The 20,680-nt window shown below is 40.4% G+C and overlaps 1 protein-coding gene across 4 annotated transcripts in view; it reads right to left on the bottom strand.

Annotated features, from left to right (window-relative positions):
- The window catches only part of ephb3b (eph receptor B3b), a 105,778-nt gene extending 90,791 nt beyond the window's left edge, over positions 1-14,987 (bottom strand). For all 4 annotated transcript variants that reach the window (XM_080185637.1, XM_080185639.1, XM_080185638.1 and 1 more), the window contains exon 1: positions 14,848-14,987. In XM_080185637.1, coding sequence (XP_080041763.1) covers positions 14,848-14,902 — 55 coding nt within the window. In that variant the 5' untranslated portion in view covers positions 14,903-14,987. The remainder of the gene's footprint in view (positions 1-14,847) is intronic.
- Between the last annotated feature and the right edge of the window lie 5,693 nt (positions 14,988-20,680).

Here is a 20,680-nt window from a genome sequence, read left to right as displayed (position 1 = left end):
AGTAGTGATTTTAATCATTGCGAAAAGGATCTTAAAGCCAAAGAAGTCAAAAGCATTTGCTTCAACATCCCTAATGTCTCAATGGTTCACTGCTTCCTGTGGTATTTAGCCAGGAAGGTACCAAGTTTGATTTCCAACATGTTCCAAGTTAGCTGATCTCAGTTGGAAAGACAGTTAACATGATCAGAATGGTCTCAGCATCCTTAGAATAATTAGAAGGAAAACAGGCAGGTTTTCTTCCCATTAATTACTAACATGTAACACTGTTGGCAAATGTGCATATTAATAAGATTTGTGGGAAGGGTCATGTTCACTAGTGTCTTTTAAAGTTTAATTATTCATGTATCAAGTAGGCTTACATGAACACTACATTGAAGTTACCGTGAAAATCCCCAAGTCGTCACACTCTGACTCCTATTCAGATACACTGAGGGAGAATTTAGCGTGGCCAATGCACCTAACCAGCATGTCTTTCAGACTGTGGAGGAAACTGGAGCACCCGGAGAAACCCAAACAGACATGGGGAGAATGTGCAAACTCCACACAGACAGTGACCCATGCCGGGAATCGAACCTGGGTTCCTGGCGCTATGAGACAGCAGTGCTAACCACTGTCCACGGTACCAGCCCTGGGTCTTCTACCATGGGTCTGGGTCTTCCACCATGTGAAGAAAATTGGTAAGAGAATTGAAGAGAGGAAAATAAACATTTTGCTTTCAAATCATTTTGGTGTGCTAAGTGGAGATTAACTTTACCCCTGGACCCTATATTTGTATTATTATTTCTACCCTTTGATATTTGATCAGCGAACACGCCAGCACATTGGCACAATGCACTTACTGAACATGATCTCTGCCACTCAAACTTTAAGCTAGGTGAATGCAAGATCATAATCTTTGCCAAGCTCACTGTCGGCACGCAGTGTGTGACTGCCTCGTATATACTAGTAAAGGAAGATTCTGCAGCTACACTTCTTGACATTAGTTTGGGACAGGCTTAGTTTGTAAATTAGCCTGAAAAATATTGAGCATGGGCCAGACTAATCCATATATCAAACAATAGGTTTCAGATCAGGTTTAGTGTTAACTTATATTGCTGCATATTTATAAAACCTCATAATATGCAGTATTCATAATATGACAAATTTATTAAATTACTTTCATGGAAACATAGAAACTAGAAGCAGGCGTGGATCATTCAGCCCTTTAAGTCTGCTCCGCCATTCATTTTGATCATGGCTTATCATCAGATTCAATATCCTGATCCCTCCTTCCTCCTCCATATCCCTTGATCCCTTTGGCCCCGAGAGCTATATCTAATTTCTTCTTGAAATCAGACAATGTTTTGGCCTCAACTACCCTCTGCGTGAAGAAATTTCTCCTCAGCTCATTTCTAAAAGGTTTACTCCTTATCCTCAAACTATGACCCCTAGCTCTGGACTGCCCCATCACTGGGAACATTCTTTCTGAATCTACCCTGTCTACCCACGATCACAGGCTCTACGAATACATTGTGATTTTTATTTTCAGAAGGGTTCACAGTCAGTGCTTCTGCTTGTTGATTTTCTTCAATTAAAATTCTATCATTACGCTGGTTAGTTTAAAGTGTTTTTCATAACTATAGGTTTGATAAAGCCATTAAAGCTAGTACCAATTTCAAATCTAGTTGAACTCATGATCATGCCCTCAGATTTACACTTGAATTACATTCCCCTGGTGTGTTAAAATATTCTAAAAGCATCGGAGGAGCATTCGGTTTAAAAGTATTGAGGATGGGCATTGAGGGAATGTACACAGCATTCTGTGTGTGGCCTCTACTACTCTAACATTTTGCTTGTATCGTAACAGAATACAATAAGGCATGAACTTCTATGAAGGCAACAGAGAACTATGGGCCGGGAAAAAAAATTGCACATTGACTTCTGAGAATGGACTCAGGCATGCACTGGCCTGGAACAAAAGCATCTGACAGGGGTTAACAATGGTGGCATCGTCCACCTCCTAAAGAAAGTTGATAGTTAATTGCACAAGACAGAATTATTTTTTTTTACACACAGCAGCCCCTTGCTTCAGTTGCTGCATGCAGAGTGCAGTCAGTTATACAAAACTATTCTTGAGGAACAATTACACGGAGGGGAAAAAAAACTGTGAAAATGGTAATTTCACCAGCTAATGAGCTACAGGCTGCCCTGCTTGTCTCTCGCCTGCCAATCTGCAGTGAGCCTTGACTCAAATGAAAGAAAATGCCGCAGAGTTCAGGAGAACTTGAGCAACATCTCAGCAGGCAGTAATTCATCTGAGAAGAAAGAAAATCACAGTATAGTCAAGCCATGCAGTAGGTCTTAGCATGTTAAAAGTAGCAGACTCCTAGATCCCTTTTGGGTTTTTCCTGGAGTTTGATTAAAAACTGGATATTTCCTAAAGTTGATTTTAAAAAACCTCCCTTCACTAAGATATGCTTTTCTCTAATACAATCAGCTATTTATCAGAACCTGTACCATAATTATATGTATATATGAAACCACTGTGTTGGAACATGAACTTTGTCAAGCTTCAGTATATGTGGGGCATACCTGAATTCAAAACAAATTGGCTCTGTTTGCGCACACAAGGAGTTTAATTATCTGGCACTAATTTATTCAAACTAGTTTCACTTGGTTTAAAATATTAGTGTCTTCAGTGCCATAAATTTTAAATAATGCAGTATATGGGTGGTCCATTGCTTCACAACACCAGATTTATCCCTGGGATCCAGTTGTGAATCCAACTCTAGCTGATGATATGTGTCTCCTTCTGATGGCAATTATAGAAAGAAATCTGGATTATCTTAACCAAATTCACCATGTGTTCACTGTCTCACTGAGAAAAACTCTAGGGATGGCTGGCATTGAAAGTGGAAAATTCACACTGCTGAGATTGGTGTTATATACTGTTGCAAAAAGCACTCAGGAAAAGTTGCTAAAATAAATTATTTGCTCTGCCTGATCGAAGGCAAATTAATGCTGATATCAATTACTAAGAATGGAAAAAAGTGTACCTTTCACCACTCCTAGTCAGCAGCCTGCATAGATCAATAGGTGAATGTTGAAATTAGAAGGGATGGGCAACTTTTGGTAATGTTTTACCTTACTGTAATTTAATTGAGTGAGCATTATCAGTTATTTTGCTCATAAAATATACAATCAGATGTCTTTTCTACCCATGATTTACTAATAACCCAAATAATATACTTTCATTTTCCTAATGAGTTCTTATTTCCGAGGCTACATCCTGCCACAGCCATGCACCCCATAAGCCATTCATTCATAAATCTTAAGCACTCCCGGTCAATGCACATAGGGCTAAACTGTTCTCCTATGGCCACTGCAGAAGTGTGAATAATTAAACAGACAATGAACAATTTACAGACCATGGCTTTCTTCTTTTCCAATTTATTCATTTTGGAATGAAATAAATCTACTGTAGATTTATTACCATGGTATGGTCTGTCTGGATTTTTTCACATAGACATTACAATTGCGGTTGCCAATGGTACAATGTGAATTCTTGCTAAATGACATACTGTGATTAATTAACATTTAAAACCGAGTGCAAGTCCAACACAGCTCTTTTCTGAAATTATTTATTTGATTATATTGTAATATCAAGTTGGGAAATAGATAAAATAAATCTAAGTATCAGAAGCCTCATTCCGGCTCCTGCTGGTGCAAAATGGTTAGAAAGTAACATTCAACTAAGTGCTTCTAATTCTTGTCAGCAAATCAAAATGTTTGCATTTAAAATAAACAGACTGAAGTGGATTTACAGTAAACCAGCGAAACTAACATATACTTATTCCGCAAGATCATAAAAACAACTGCAGTAATTGAATCTACACCCTGGAACCTAGTCAGAAAGTTAAAGAATGTTGCAAAGGGATGAGTCGCCTTAATTTGGTTAGGTATGGGTGATGGTCTAGGTGCAGTAACAAAGAAACTACTGTCTAAGTTTGGCATTGGTTTTCTGAAATGCACAATCACTAACCAGTTCTTGATCACAAAGGTAGCCCTAGGCAAAAAAAGCCTGTGAAACCTTGACTCATACTTTACCCTGTTTAATTAATACATACACCTTATCTTCTACTTTGCATGGTCTTTTTCTGCAGCCAAAGTTATAAGCAACTAATTAATATTCACTATGCTATATAAAAACAATAGTTCAAACTGTTATTAAAAACAATAAGAGTTACATTTGCTTTGAGTGCTGAAAGCATTCTTGTTTTATCAGTGTAACAATTGCTTAGACTATTTTCCATTTTTTGGCCCAAGGGCCAGAGTACAGCTGTTTGCTGTTACCTAGACATTTTACAAGAGTTTTGTAATTTTCTTCTATTATCTTTATAGGCTGTTCTTATCTTCTGACTCATCCATAAAAAAATTATAGGCCTGTGGTTTAACAGGCGTCTACTACAACTGTTACAATTGGTTTACCTCTGAACGCACAGATATTTAACTTCTCGGTAAAGCCCAGATGGTACCTGTTCATTAAAGGAGATTTGCTATTTAGTAATCTGTCCTGTGAGGAAATTTAGCCAGCACATTATAATCAGCAGTGGTAAAACTGTATCACTGAATGGACAAAAAATGTAAAGGATAGTTGGTATTGTGGAAGTGGCATTGCAAAATTCTAGCATTGAAGTAAATAATGCATCCGTGGTAACAGTGCTCCCAACGGATAACATGGTTCTGCAACAGTGTTTTTGTTACACTTGCTTAAGTTCTTTCCAATGGAAACAAAATACTAGATTCCTCAACACAATTCCACAATAAACATATCATCATGCAACAAAATAAAGTTGTCACCAATAACCATTTTAGCTACTATTTGCATCTAAAATTATTATCCTAATTGGAACGTTCTTTTTAAATCTCATTATCAAACCTGCTATCAATATTAAACTGAACTTACTAAACCCTACCTTCAGCACTGTGGGCAGTTTTGGTCGCCGCACTTGCGGAAGGATATATTGGCCTTGGAGGGAGTGCAGAGAAGGTTCTCCGGCTGATACCGGAGATGAGGGGGTTGGACTATGAAGAGAGACTAAATAGACTGGGTCTGTACTTGTTGGAGTTTAGAAGGATGAGGGGGGATCTTATAGAGACATATAAGATAATGAAGAGGATGGATAGGGTAGAGGTAGAGAGAAAGGATAGCAGGACTAGAGGACACAGCCTCAAGATAACTGGGGGGGCGCGTTGGGGTGCAGTTTAGATCAGAGTTGAGGAGGAACTTCTTCACTCAAAGGGTGGTGAATCTCTGGAATTCTCTGCCCGTTAAAGTGGTGGAGGCTACCTCACTAAATATATTTAAGTCACGGGTAGATAGGTTTCTGGTAGACAAGGGAATTAAGGGTTATGGGGAGAGAGCGGGAAAGTGGAACTGATCCACTTCAGATCAGCCATGAACTTATTGAATGGCGGGGCAGGCTCGAAGGGCTAGATGGCCTACTCCTGCTCCTATTTCTTATGTTCTTATATTTTCTTTTACTTATGTAAGGAAAAATCTTGTAATTAACACATAATCCATTAGCCCAATGAGTATTGGATAAACTGTAGTCTACATAAAATGATATTCATCTCACAACGCAACCAGTGGTTACTTCAGAATAAATGAGTACAAACTTTTCAAGAAGACTTTTTCTGATATCTTATTTGTTATGTACTATCAAAGTTGTTTTGCAATGGGGTATTCTCAATTGCACACAAAAACTAATAAATATTATTCTTTTCCTTCTGAACATAATAAGAAAGTAAACAGAAATATTGTGTCAGTGTTCTATTTGAACAAAGTAACTAGTTTTAACTCAATGAACTAACTATTATAAAACTTGTGTACGCATTTGGAATTTCAGTGATTAGAATCTTTCTCTTGTTCACCATTTTTCTATCAGTGACAAATTCTAAAAGACTTGAAGAAACAAGAATGGACACACGGGCCAGAGCTTTTCGGCTGTTCTCACCCCGCTGCCACTGCCAGAGAGAACGGAGAATCTGGCGCTCAGCCAAATCTCCCCTGACCACGCAGCAAGACTGAATAATCCCAGCTGTGGGCAAGATTGGAGAATCCAGCCCGTGATCGGATATAGATGGGATGAGAATATTGCGCACAGGCCTCCAGACTCAGTGTGTGTCCCAAAGAGGGATAGACCCCTCTGAATCAGTCTGAGGAGAAGCTTGTTTTTTCTTTGACCCAAGTAATTCAGCACTAAAAGATTCATAAATCATGACTCTCTGCAACCTCAAGAAAATTCAACCCTTTTGTATGTACTGAAACAAGGCCTCGCAAGCAATGTTAATGCAGCAGCTTTCTGATGATTAGGTTTTGAATATTTATTTAGCAGAAACAGGAATTTTCACACACAGCATCAGCTAATAGGATCCTCAATGCTGGTTACTTTTCTGAAAATGAAGAAAGATTAGAAGCTCTAAAAGTTATGTTTCTACTCTTTGGAAATACTGAACATTTTGGACAGGAGTTAAAGGACCACCACAGATTATGTTGCAAAATAAAGCCCCTAAGCATTCTGAACAACATTATCCAAAAAACCTGTTGTAACTCTTCAAAGTTTCCATAAACAAGATAATGCCATTGTAACTGTGATTCTGGAATATTCTATGGTTGGTTAGACTGACATTTTTGTGAGTACTCAAAAAAGCCAGAATTCTAAACCCACAAATCATGAGGCACCAGTCGCTAAATTTAAAATAGACTTCTTGAACAGGTGCAGTTTCTCTGACAAGTCACTGGCTGTGCTGCCATTTTGTCTACTGCTCTATGTTCATATTGAGGTCAACTGTACGCAACAGTGGAAATATTTTTAATGCTTCATTTTTTAATTCTTAGTTTCCTGCCTCAGTTGATGCTCTGAAAACTGCAGCTTTCAATTATTTAACAACTGCAGCCACTGGGAATCAGTTACCCATAAACTTAGCATTTTCAAGTTCTGCTAATATCACTTTCAAAATGGTGAATATAATCCTTCTGGAGATTTCAGCTGGTAAATATTGTGACGCTGCCATACGTCACCTCGACTAAAATCAAATATTTAATAGCAATAATATTTTATTTTAGTTTCATTTTGATACCATACTTTTGGTATAAACAGAATGCAGAGCATTAATTAATCGCATAATGTATCCCATTCATAGCTTATACAACCTACAGACGCACAGAACCAATTTGTACAAGTAATACTTGTAAATTATTTGTTCTCTTTTAACCTCGACCAGATTTTGTAATCAGCGGTTTGCCACAGAGCATCCTCCCTCTCCCAGATAAAACCGCCCACAGTATAGATTTTTATATAAATACACTAAACACACTTATACACACAAGAAAGATTACAATACATGTATCTTAAGGCCCCAAAGGGGCTCCTTAGAGTGAAGCAGCCCCAGAGTGACACCTAACGTCCCAGCAAAGCACACCACTGCCCTCTTCAACCTCTGACCCCCACCAGCATACACATATAGAAGCTGCCTGAATGTTCTACTGTCCAGCAAGTCTGGTAATTCAGAAACCAAACATATATTTGAGTATCAAACTCTTCTTTTCTCATCGGCAGTTTTGTGACTTTAGCCATTTTTGTCTCCAAATTCAACAAACTTTCACACACATGCATAAGATAAACGCATCGTGCATATGACAAATACACATACACACATACTCACACACACACATATATATAAATATACATCCACACATATACGTATATAGACACACATACACATTTACACACAACACATACCTTTGCTCAATGCAATCCATTACAAGAGATATTTCATATCAAAAGTTTGTTCTCAGCACTAAGTATAGGTGCAATAAATAAAGTATAACAAAAAATGACTTTTTAATTTGAAGCTAAACCTCGCTTGTGATGATACTGTATGATTTGTTCTTGAGTGCAATAATTTGTAGTAATTGGGAATTATTGGGGGTTTTCGACTCACAGCAATTATTCGTTAATCTTATGCATTCATTTTTCAGATTGGGAGATGGTGAATGTTAGCAAGATTTTACAGGATTTGGCTGCCTGCATTACCACTGCACAAGTCTCAACAAAGAACCAGCACAGCAGCGTTATGTGATTTCCTGGAGTACAGGCAGGTAGAGACAAAGGAGAAAGGATACACGATACAATGAAAGTGTTCTAAAAAAAAAGAAACCTTTATTCTCATCTCGAGGGTAGATGCAATACACAAAATTAAACCATCATAAAACAAAGTTCATGCTGGATGTGACAAATTGAACCTGGTTATACCTGACTATAAATTACATTTGGTGTGTTATAATTTTGCAAATTTTCCATTAATTCTTATTTTGACAATCAACCTAAAATTATTTATACAATTAAAAATAAACTGGCTTATTGAACATGCCCATTGATTTACACCAATATTAATTACTTTGTTCTTTCAATTTCTTTATTTAATTTTTCATGCATTTTCTGTGTGATTATAGAAAACTATTTTGATATTAACTTATTTTAGTGTTTATACTTTCACCATCAGATGCTGTATTCCAGCTCAATAACCCCTCTTCTCAGATCTCATTGTATATGTCCCTTGTTGTTCTTTCTCTTTCATTAATTCCCTTCTCGCATCTTTACTATTTTTAATCAAATTATCACAATGTTGTTGTATTCATTCTCCCCACATTAACTTCAAGTTCTCACTGACTGAAGATGTTCATCAAAAAAAAAGCAGCAGACATTGACTGTAAAACATCTGGCCAGCTGCACACACCATCGATCACTAATTGCTGCCCTGCAAAGGGAGGAATCAAAAGCTCCATTAGTGATGTGGAGTGCCTCCCCATCCTCAGTGAAGCACACTCATGCTCATTGTTGTCTGGGAGGGCCCTTGACAGAGGGAGTCATTGACTTTTTTCACAGGCTTTCCTGCAGAGTGGGTTGTGTGAAGTGCTATCAAGGCACTGGTTGTGCATGTGTATAGTTGACAGTTAAACGTGATCCTTTTCCTACTCCAAAAAATAGAAATCACAGCCAGTTTTGGGAAATTGTGGTTTTCTCACACTTTTTCTCATGTAAATGGCAACGCAGCTCACCACATGTTCCATTCTGACATTGATATATTTATGATTCATTATGTTCACTATGCACTCACAAAAAACAGACCATCTCTATTTATTTAAAACATCAACTTGAGCAGAAGCTATTTGAAAAAAGTCAAACATACTGAATTGTTTCTTTTGACCTAAAATATTAGGTCAAAAGAAACTATTATTTAGATCCATTGACTTTCAGCATAAAGCAGCCTATATATGTATATATGCCTATTGTCAGTACCACGTTTTTAAGAAACGAAGGTGCACGGATTAGCGTTAAAAGCAAGATTGCAAGACATTTTCTCATAGCAAGTCAAAGATGGCATACAAGGTTCAGATTAAAACTTTGTTTCTTAGCGTGGTGGTACTTTCCAGTTAGATTGTATGTTGTGATTTCTGAACTTTGATTCATGTAATATATATGTGTCCTTAACATTCATTGCAGTCTTAATCCAATTCAGCTTAGAATATTATAGCAGCTAGAGGAAGGGCCACCAATGGTCATATTGGTGGCCCTTCCTCTAGCTGCTTTAATATTCCTGAAATATGTTAGGGAAAACCTAACATATTTCAGGATTTCATGCTGTATGTTAAAGGCAGCATTTGCATCTTGATTACATTTGAGGGCCAACGTTAAATACGTTTTAAAAATGTCTTGTTACTATTCAGAACTACTTAAAGTTTTAGTTAATGGCTGTACTGTTGGTGAGGCCATTGTTAAGTGCTGCATAGTCTAAAATCACGCCCCCCCCCACCCCATCTAAGTCCGATATCCAACCCATCTCTATAATTAATTTGACTGTTAGCATTTAAATCTGGTAAAATAACGTTCTCGAATATATACTAGTCTTGCAACTACTACCTTACACTACTACCTCAATCATCAATGCAGGGCCTGCAAATTCCACATAATGGTGCAGCAAATTTCTTTGAAAGGGACAGAAATTGGTTCAGGAAATATGGCACAAAAATGAAAAAAAATTAATAAAATATGAACAAGACGTCCCCGTGATGTTAAAACAACTTGTGGTAGAAACTAATGTGACCTTTCTTTTCCAACAGCCTCCTGCACTGCCAGGACTCATCATACATTTCAAACCTAATCCAATTTGCCTGTCGTTTTCCCAATAAGGCTCTGTGGGTATTGCGCCAATGCTATTTCTGCTTTCCCATCAGCAAGTTCACGACCTCTCTCTGCCCTCTTGATGACAGTTCATGCCTCGGGATTAAAAACTGCAAGCTCTCGGTGCATTAAATCTGCAATTCATCATTCTAGTGCAAAGGGACAGTGTATATGCACTGATTCCACCCCCATTGAAGCTTCATTGGCTTCCAACACATTGGCCTTAATATATATTCAAAGTTAACCTGGCTCAACAGGAAAGAAAACAAGGCCACCAAAGTAGATTAAAATCGAAGACCTATGTGATCATTCAACCTTAATTTATTTTTGTAATTATTAAGTAATGTTGTCTCCTGTCCTGGCCAGAAGCTGAAAGTTCTTGAAGCCAACTAGAAATGCAATATCAATTCTGTGAGAGCCTTAGCCAGCTGAAGTTGCTTTGATCTGTGTTAAGTCTGTATACAGCACCCGGGTATGTCATGATCTATCCACATATATAACCACCAAACCCTGAGATGTGTGCTCCAATCCACTTGCGTGGCAATCCACAGTGCTGCGATTACAGACAACTCATTTTCAATAGCTCGAGGTGCCCCGAGGATTTTTATTTTAGTCACACGAAAATGTATCCGGTTGCAAGCGAGCTGCCATTTACTTTGTGTCGCTGCATAATAAAAATATTATCAAATGACTGGATTAGAGATGAGCCGTTTATAAATAACCGGAAGTTCGCCTTGCATTATACTGCCAAATGCTGTAAACTGAATCCCCAGCCCGTTGGTTAGAATGAGGCGAGAACCACACCTCAGGAAAGAAAACCCGTGAAACACCAATCTTCTTGCCGTTGTTTACTTAATGTGCTGTCATGGTATCTGGGGGATTTGCTTCCTTCTAAAACAAATCCACTGAAAGGAACTAAATCCGCCAGCCCTTGTGCTGAAAACGCCACAACAAGCAGGCACGCAACGCTGAAACCAGAGTCTAAACCGGACTGCCACATGAGCAGCTTTTAAAACCAACAGCCTGTATTCCACAGACCGGCTTCCTTGATGGAAATGCAAAGGGGAAAGAGAGGGAAGGAAGGGGGAGGAAAAGCCCAGAATAATCTGCGAAATTCACTTCAGACCAAAAAAGATCCCAGGAGCATAGTGAAATTCACACCGCCCAGCCTCCTTCCCTGTCTGTCTGCCTTGGAAGAGGGAAATGCTGCAGAGCCCATTAGCAGCTAACTGTGCGGCCGGGACATCGAAGATGCAGACAAGAGAAAGCACGGAACTCAGTGGCACAATCCCCAATAACACAGTCTCCAGTGATAGTCTCCAATCCAGCCCCCAATACAATCGCCAATGACACTGTCCCCAATAGAGTCTGCAGTTACATAGTCCCCAGTGTCACAGTCCCCAATGGCAGAGTCACGAATGACACAGTCCCCAATAACAAAGTCCCCAATACAGTCCCCAGACGAATCCCTAATAAATCCCCAATATCACTGTCCCCAATGACGCAGTCCCCAGTTCAATCCGCAATGACATAGTCCCCAATTGAGTCGCCAGTGACACAGTCCCCAATGTCACAGTTCCCAATACAATCCCCAATCACACAGTCCCCAGCAGCGTTCCCAATGACACAGTCCCCAGTGTCACAGGCCCCATGTCCCAATGACAATCCCCAACACCCCAATGACACAGTTCCCCCAATGCGCGGGCCAACACAGGCAGGAGACCCGTCTCTTTCGAGCAAGTGGCCCAACCAATTTCCTAGTCCGTCCCCATTTACAAACCCCTTTATCGAGCACTTCATGTCTGCTGTTGGCAAATCTTAGAAATCGGTACCTGAAATTTCACCACTTTAATCAAGATTGCCGGTCCAGAGCTAAATATCAGAGCAGAGAATGCAATTGAGGGGTAGAAAATTATGTTTTACACTGTGTACATTGTAGAGGGTTAATTTATAATTCCAGAAATAAAAGCATCATTCATATGAATTTGAGCATAAGGCTCATTGATCAATTATTAAAAATAGTCCCACTTTAGGATTATTTCCATAAAAGGTCATCTTTCGAGTAAACTGCAGCGCAAACAAGAAATGTGACGTTTTGAGTTTTATAAAATGAAATCCTGAAAAGTCTTGGGCAATGTATTTGCTGATTTTGCTGTTGAATGGGATGTTAAATTATCAAAATTCCTGTGATTAATGTCAGCGCTTTTGAGTTTGCATAATGCATCTTTTAACATGGATACCAAATTATTTACTTCATGGTTATGCTGAGGTCAGAGGATCTCATGCACTTGAATTCTTTAGTATTGTATTAAATGTGCAGAGATTGGATCACGGGATAACCTTTGCTTTAAATATCATTTTCCCCAAATATGCACTGGAGGCATAATATGCACTAGCTATCTCCATAGCAGAAGTTGACAACGCAAAGGTTTTTTTAAATGTTTGACTCAGCTTTTTATGAATATTTAAATTATATACTGAGGTTAAAACACTCAAACTGTGCATACTTTCTGTGAATCCCGTAGCAATTTAGCACTGATGATGTCTAATTACAGGATTCCGCCCTGGAAAACCGGCTGTTGTTTGATGAAGTTTTAAGGGAAAGATTAAACAATGAAATAAAACACCCCGCCGATTTGCGGGAGCAGCGATAAGTAATAGGGCTGACTGAGGTCGAATTTGATGCGGGGTTTTATCACGAGAAGATTTAGTCTGAAGTAAAGCAATGCTCTCAAATGACCGATATTTGTTACCGTCACTGGGAAACAAATAAGCCCCGTGTTGGCTCACAGCTCGTTTTCACCCGGTAATTCAATTGCTCCTCTCTGCTGTATTGGCAAGGCGGCGAATTTAGCACGAAAAAATAACATTGCTCTAACTGGAGCGATTGTGTTCATGGAGAGAATGTTAATTGTTGCCCTGTTAACCAAGGGCCCAAGCCCTACTGTGACTACCCTGACAGTTTTAACAGAATATGAAATATAGAACAGAACAGCTTCTAGTTGTAACGGGCAGCCACTGAACATAGCTGTTTGATGTGGTGGGGGTGTGGAAGGTAATTACAATCTATGCTCACCATACGTAAATCTACAGCCGGGATAGCTATCTATCTTTGCCGCGGTAAAATGTCATTAATGTCCCTGTGAAGTCCCATGTCCATTGACTGACTAACTTTTATACTCTGCCCGCTTGAAAGCTTGAGACCAGTTGAGGGGTTTTGGAAAACAATGTGGACGCCAGCATCTAAACTGATTTGGGGGGGACAACAAATAGTTAAAAAGACCTTATTTTCATTTTGGCGTCCGCAGTCGAATTGTAAAGTGGCCGAACACTGAGCACAAGCTGCAATGTTGTCCTGGGAGTTGCAATGACTGGAACTGCCCGAGAATTTCCCTCCTATCCCGGGTTGTAAGAGGCAACAGCAGCTCCCACATACGGGTTCAGCAGCTCTCGAATTCCAGTCCATACACATCCCCGTCAACCTGGTTTCTCCCCAACCCCGGCCAATCGAGACCAGACTTGTTACTGATGAATATTTATTCCTCGGGCTACCAGACTTTGATTGACATCGGTTGTGGCCAAGATGCACAATTGGTTAGATACCCTCAAAGTCTTGGCATGCTTCGGGTTTCTAAACCCGTCCCGTGGAAATGTGAAAAGGGGACGTGAATGCTTGCAAATAAATCCCATACAAAACTTCATCTCAACTCCCACCCTCCCCCCACCCTCAAAATCATCAGTCCTTAAGAAGTTTCCCTCGTTGCTTTATTTACTTCCAAACTCGGTAATTACACCCCTCCCAAAAAAAGAGAAAATTCCCGCACTTCCGAAATTAAAGATCCGGACTCCTTTAATTTCTCACTCACTCCTTCGGTTTAAAGTTGCAGCGGACGGAACATTGATGCAGTGCAGGGTACACAGCACAGCGGATCGTGAACATGTTGTGCTGGCTGGTCCCTGTTACTGATTAGTGGCCCCGACATGGAAGAGAGAACTCCGGGAGGTTGAGCTTTTGCCTGCCCAGGTATAAGGGGCAGCTTTGGCGAGCGGGGCCGATTGCAAACTTGGTTCACAAGAGCGTCCCACCTCGCCGCCCCCCCCCCCCACCTCCTCCCAACCCACCAATTACCCAACCACAATCAGTGCAGAATCAAATCTTAGAATCGCAGTACCCCCACAGCCTCTCCCTCCACGCAGTATCGGCAGTAGAGCTGCCGAAAATAAAAAGAAATCGCTCTGTATATTTGAAGAGCATTTCTTCCCGAGTGTAAACTGCACACGGGGGCAACTATCTAAAACGTTAACTGTGCGCACCCTTTCTTGTATTAACACGCAAAATCATGCCAGAAAATGTGAAGTAATGAACTCGGAGACATAAGTTTATGCAGCAACCGTTTCCATACACACTCTAGATCCGGAATGGGCTGTGTTGGAATGTGAATACATTGGGAAAACAGAGAAACATATCTCGATCGCTCTGTTTTCCTATCAAGTGGACTCAGAGAGACTTGTAATGTAGTTGCCGCGATCTTGTTGCCTTCTCCGTTTCCCCCCCGTTTGACTCCAAATGGAAATTGCTGGATTTTAAAGAGTAGTGAGACCTCTGAAAGGCTGCCCCTACCTTCAACAGCCATGGCCAGCGGGCAGAAGAAATAGAAAAACACCGAGATATCCATAATGTTAACGGTGGCCACCTTCCCCTCTCCTCCTCGCCTCGTCTTAGTCCAGTGCTGAGCTCACACTGCTCTCCCGATCGTTCTGGCACTTGGTCAGGAATCAGTAGTGAATGAGTGCGGCTTGCTGGGAAAGCCACTCACACACTGTCAATCAGGGGAGACCAGTCCGCCCACAGCCTCTGCGATTCATTGCTGCAGCCTGCTGGATTGTGTGCGCTGAGCGCCTCCTAACGTCCCGCAGCAGCCTGAGCCACACAGCAAACTGAACCCAAAGCGGACAAATGGACACACCAGGCTCTCTCTAACAATAAAACACCGTTGAGCACGGATATATTGATTTATTGCTCAAATTACTGAAGGTCGTGCAGATATTACTAATCTCTTGACTACAACGCAGTGTATAAAAGGTATTGACAAATAGGTCATTACACAGGGATACAAGTGATTGTTCATCGATCGTCCAGTCTGCTTGTCATAGTGGCAGCTCACCAAATTCGGAAACATAGTGATTGCTTCGCCAGATTGCCAGAGTGCTTCTCTAAAGTGTTTTCAAGTACCTTTTATAGATATAAAAATTACATAGTCCGAGATATTTTAAGAAAAAACAGTATTTTTCTTATATATACTGTATATAACGCTGACAATAATCAGACCTCAAGGCTGAAGGTTGTGATTACTGCAAAACACAAAAAGTGCTGTTTTAACAAGGAACGCACATCTGTTCAGGTGTAAAACAGACCTGTCGCTCCTTGACGCTCGATTTAATTATAGTCTTTAATAGATGAAAACAGCACAACAGAAAATAGTGCAGGAACTAAACATTAACGTTCTGTTACTGTTCAATGCGCTTTCCTTGCCACAATACTTTGAGCCTTTCATTCAGAGAGACAGCATTTTGTTTATGAATGACTTTGCAAGTACTAAACACATATGCGACACAATTTTGACGGTAAGTTCACGCTTCCTCTTGGAGGGGGTGGAGGGGTCATCATCGCATTGAAACAATGGTTGAGTGGGAAACTCCTAAGAGCTATGTGATAAAATCTTAATCATTAGGAGGAACAATCACATCACACCTATGACCGTTTGAAATAGTTAAAACGAATTCACTGGGATAATGAATGAAACATTCTACGTCCAGCGGGAGACTGTGATTTACTTTGTATGTTGTGGCTCCACAAAAGATGGATAACATGTTGATTCACCCTGAAAGTTCCCGCCTGTGTAGGACGAACTCCACTATACTTGGCTTGGCCTCTTTAAAGACTTCTCTCTGTGTTAGGCCAATGCAAGTGGTGTTGCTTGTGTGTGACTGTGTGTATGTGTGTGTGCGGATTGTAGTGTGCACCGAGGCATGCGAACTTCACAGGCATTTGGTGACAATTTGGGCATCATCGATAGTTTTACAAATCACCCTGTAAAATACAAACAGCCTGAGCCTGGACACATCCTGTGGCTGAAAAATAAGCACCTTCATCCCAGCATTACTGATCGTCACAGCAATTACAAGGAAACATAATTAGCTGTGAGCGTCCAAAACCCTAAATTCGCCCAGGCAAGAAGTCTGACGAGGGAGTCAGACCCGTGTTATTTCGTGTTAACAATGGGGACAGTTCAGAATTTGAATCCTTGAAGTATGAGTCTGGGCTGAGGTTTGGCAGGGGGAAACACAGCATAATTTAAAACAAATGTGGGAGCTTGTCAGCAAAATACTTCACTGGAAAACATATTTTATTGTACAATTAACAAATGGGAGTTATAGAAATAATAGAGATAAATTTGGCTTTTAAAGGTACATGCTTAATGGGCACACATTTAAGTGCAATCGGCTGAATAAACAATTTATCGCAATTTTAAATTTGCCTTCAATGTATTAAGTGCAGTGATTCCACAAGTGTGGTCAAGTCCGCCCCTATTAACCAGCAGCAAGTTTACTTAGAAGCATATTTTTCTCATTCTAATCCAACCCACCTAAACAGTCTATGCCATGCAGTTTGCACGCTACATTGTAGCAATACTGTTTATTCCCACTTTAATGTATCACGGACGTCCTTTCAAATCTTTAATTTAAATATATAAAAGTATATTTAAAAATATATTATAATACCGAATGACCAAGCCCTCACGCTACTTTAGCTGTTTGTTTTTCTTCCCCCCCCCCCCTCAATTTACAGTATCATTGCATAGGTATGCTCATTGAAACAGATGTCCAAAAAAGACCCTGTCTTCATCTTAATCGCTAATATGCATTTTTACAGTTCAAAGCTGAAGCAATTCTCCATTCGAGTTAAAATACTCTTTCTGTGTTTAATCTCCACATAGACTTCCTCTTTATTAGTTTGTAGCAAAATGTCTTTAGCAAGCGTTTTCTTGCGACTTTTCTAACGTTTGATAATGGGGGGGGGGGGTGGTCTTTATTTTTCTGTTCATCCACTTTGTCCCATTTACTGTTTCATCAGAAGCGACACACGGCGGAGACTGTCCCCTGAAGTAAATAGAACCTTTAACAATGTGATGCCACCTCTGGGGAACATATACTTGTAAGGCCTGCATTTTTAGACTTTCATTTCAACCGTTGAAATGTCCTCTCATACTCTCGTGGAGACGGTAGTTTCTTTCACGAATTAAAACAGAAAAGTGGTAACTGTTCTGTTAAAGAAAAATATTTCACGGGTTCATTCAGGAAAAGGGAAAGCTCAGAGCAGCTCACGAGTGCTTTCCCACCTAAACTTCCCTGAAATCCCAGCATTGACTTTTTCTTCAGAAACATGTCGTCCACATATACATCCAAAATATGGCCTACTGTTATTGGCACTGTAAATTATACATGGCTATCTGATCAAATTTTATTTTACATGAACACATCATACTAAATGTTCATTTTTAGGATATGTCACAATGGATGGTGCTGTTTTCTAATTCATGGGCGAGCATGTGTACATAAGCTACAATGTGACGTTCTACTTTTTGCAATGGGCAATATTAGTATTTGCACTTAAAGATCATTCTTTTCACTAATATTTCCAGTAACAACATGAATTATTGGGGGGCCAAATCACTGCTTCCAGTCATGAATCAGTGACTGCGGTTTCTCCTGATTCTCGGAATGAATCAGACAGGTGAATGAGCAACAACTGGAAACGGCTCTGACTCACCTGAAAGCTGTATTCTTCCACAAAGCAAAATGCTCGTCAGATATCTCCTGACGTAAGCACTTGGTCCCCGTACAATCTCTATCAGGTTTACAAACCATTTTAAGGCATAAACGTATCAACTGATAATTTGACACTTTCCTATTCAAATATATAGTGAAAGCCAGGCGTTAAAGATAAGGTTGAGTGCTTAAACACTGTTTTCATTCTAAAGGTTAAAGCGAGGTTTGACTTTAATAGCTTCCCCTTTGCTGGTGCAGCTACTGCAGTGCGCCTACAGTACTGGCGGGTTTATGAAGTACAAACAACAGTGATCAGAAATTCCGAGGGTAACTCTGGTACCGTTCCGTCCCCCCCTTTTTGTTCCCCGCTCTACCCTGTGAGTGCCTGTCTGTCACTGGAACCCGACATCGAAGCTACACTCCAGCCAACACCTCCCCAACACTCGGAGCTGCCACAACTCATGCTCACTGTGCCACTTGCATAGCAGGAAAATGAGGAGCAGCACATTGTGACCAAGGACACTTATATTAACACCCAAAACAGGCAACTTCGACACTCCGCCGTGTCATGTTCGTGTGTAAAGTTGTACACCAATAACGCCTGCCGATTAAAGATGATTACATTTGGATATTCAATTAAAAGAAAACATCTTTCTACAAAAAACAAGTGAGCAGATAACTTATTATCAGTCACTTTACCGAGCTGAAGGTCAGATAGAAATGAACTGAAAGCGAATGAACTGAGCAGCGGTGTTGTAGAGAGTTGTGAGTTTAATCGGGTCATTTTCCTCTAGTGTTGAGTTGGGGGGTGGGGGGGTTCACTCCTGATTTCAAACATCCGTATTAGAATTCACAAAATATTTGTGGGGTGGGCGGGGGGTGGTCACTGAAGTTGAAGAAAACAAGATTGAAACCCCTTAAACTTGCCGAGTAAAAAAAGGAGAAAATGAAGGGGTTAAGTGTACAATCCACTGTAAGCAAAGCGAGTTGCGGCCACGCCAGTTTTTTTGGGAAATGTCCTCACTGTGAAATCTCATTTTCAAACCCTACCCGGCTCTTTGTCCCGCAGCACGCATCCAGGGAGAATGAAGTCTCTGCTTCCCCACTCCGCACCTTCCCCCACGCCCCCCCCCCCCCCCCCAACTTCCAGCCCCGCGATATCGTGGCTCAACTTTCGTTCAAAATAATTCGGTAGCTATGCATTCCCGGATCGGATGGGACATGCAGCAAGATCAGAGTTGGCCAACTATCGATTAAACGGCTCCAGGGAAATTTAAAAAAGATTTGGTTTTCAGTTGAAGGATTGACATCAAAGTGATTAAGTTCTAGGTTAATTTAGCTGAAACCGGCTTCACACGCTTGCGCTTTGTGAGTCTCGAACCACACAATGTTAAATTAAAGATACTGAACGTTGCAAGAGAGAGAAAAAATGAAGGCAACTATAGTTGAAAAGTCATGTTTATTCGGAGTCCGAATTCAATGAATAAAAAAGTCAATTTTGCCTTTGTTTTCTTTTCCTTCCATCAGTCAATCGTTTAATGATAACATTTGAAAGTCGGTATTTCTCCCAGATTGGGCACAGATTAAGGAGAAGTATTAAATCAAGCCAAGGGATTTCACAATTTCATTATCACTTTATTGTCACTTTACCGAGCACCTGAAGTCTCTGGAAATCGGTTGCTGAGCCAGAGTGAAATTCCTGCTCAAATACTGAGATTTTATTTCTATGTTGTACGTGTCGAGAAATACACAAGTATTTAAGATAAAACAAATAGTTATGGGAAAATGTGGTGCAGCGATTACTGAGAACCTTTTTAGCAAAGTAAACCTTCAGGTGTGTATTTCTATTGACGTTACCAAGAGGCAATGTGTGTACTCTTTCCCTTCCTCCAACACTTTATTCACGGCTAGTTAGATATGTGTGATAAATGCATAATCCTCCCATTTGTGTGGTGTGTGTGTGTGTCCAGCAATCTATATGCTAATACTGGATGGTAATAGATGAGTCGTCATTGTTAACTCATAGACAGGCTTCAGTATAACACAGTATAACACAGAGGAAGGTTTACATCCGGTGCATATTGTTAATGTGTTGCCAAACGTGTTATTTGTTTCTTGTCTGTATCCTGAAGCCAGTTCATAGAAGGGGACGGAAGAGAAACGCTGGTTCAAAGCCAAGCCTGTCGCGCCACCTACGGGCTAGTACATATACCACAGGAGCAAGGCAAAATTTCAGGAAGTCCTTATTTGTTCTGCAAATACAAAATGCCAAAATAATTTTTTTTAAAAAAGCACTCGTTATGTTTAAAGTTTATTTATCAGTGACACAAGTAGGCTGACGTTAGCAGAGCAATGAAGTTTGTGCGAAAATTCCCTAGTCGCCACTCTCCAGCACCCGTTTGGTTACGCCCAGGGAGAATTTAGCAAGGCCAATGCACCTAACGAGCACGTCTTTTGCACTTTGGGAGGGAATCGTAGCACACACAGGCAATATGCAGATATGGGAGGGACATGCAAATTCCACACAAAAGCTTTTGGAGCGCTGCCCCTTCATCAGGTCAGTGGGCCCCACTCACCTGATGAAGGACCAGTGCTCCAAAAGCTTTTAATTCCAAAAACACCTG

Source organism: Carcharhinus amblyrhynchos, chromosome 3 (assembly GCF_965287045.1).
Source record: "Carcharhinus amblyrhynchos chromosome 3, sCarAmb.v2.hapA, whole genome shotgun sequence".
Lineage (NCBI taxonomy): Eukaryota > Metazoa > Chordata > Chondrichthyes > Carcharhiniformes > Carcharhinidae > Carcharhinus > Carcharhinus amblyrhynchos.
Note: the sequence above shows the minus strand (reverse complement) of the source record. Positions and strands in the feature narration are given on the sequence as shown.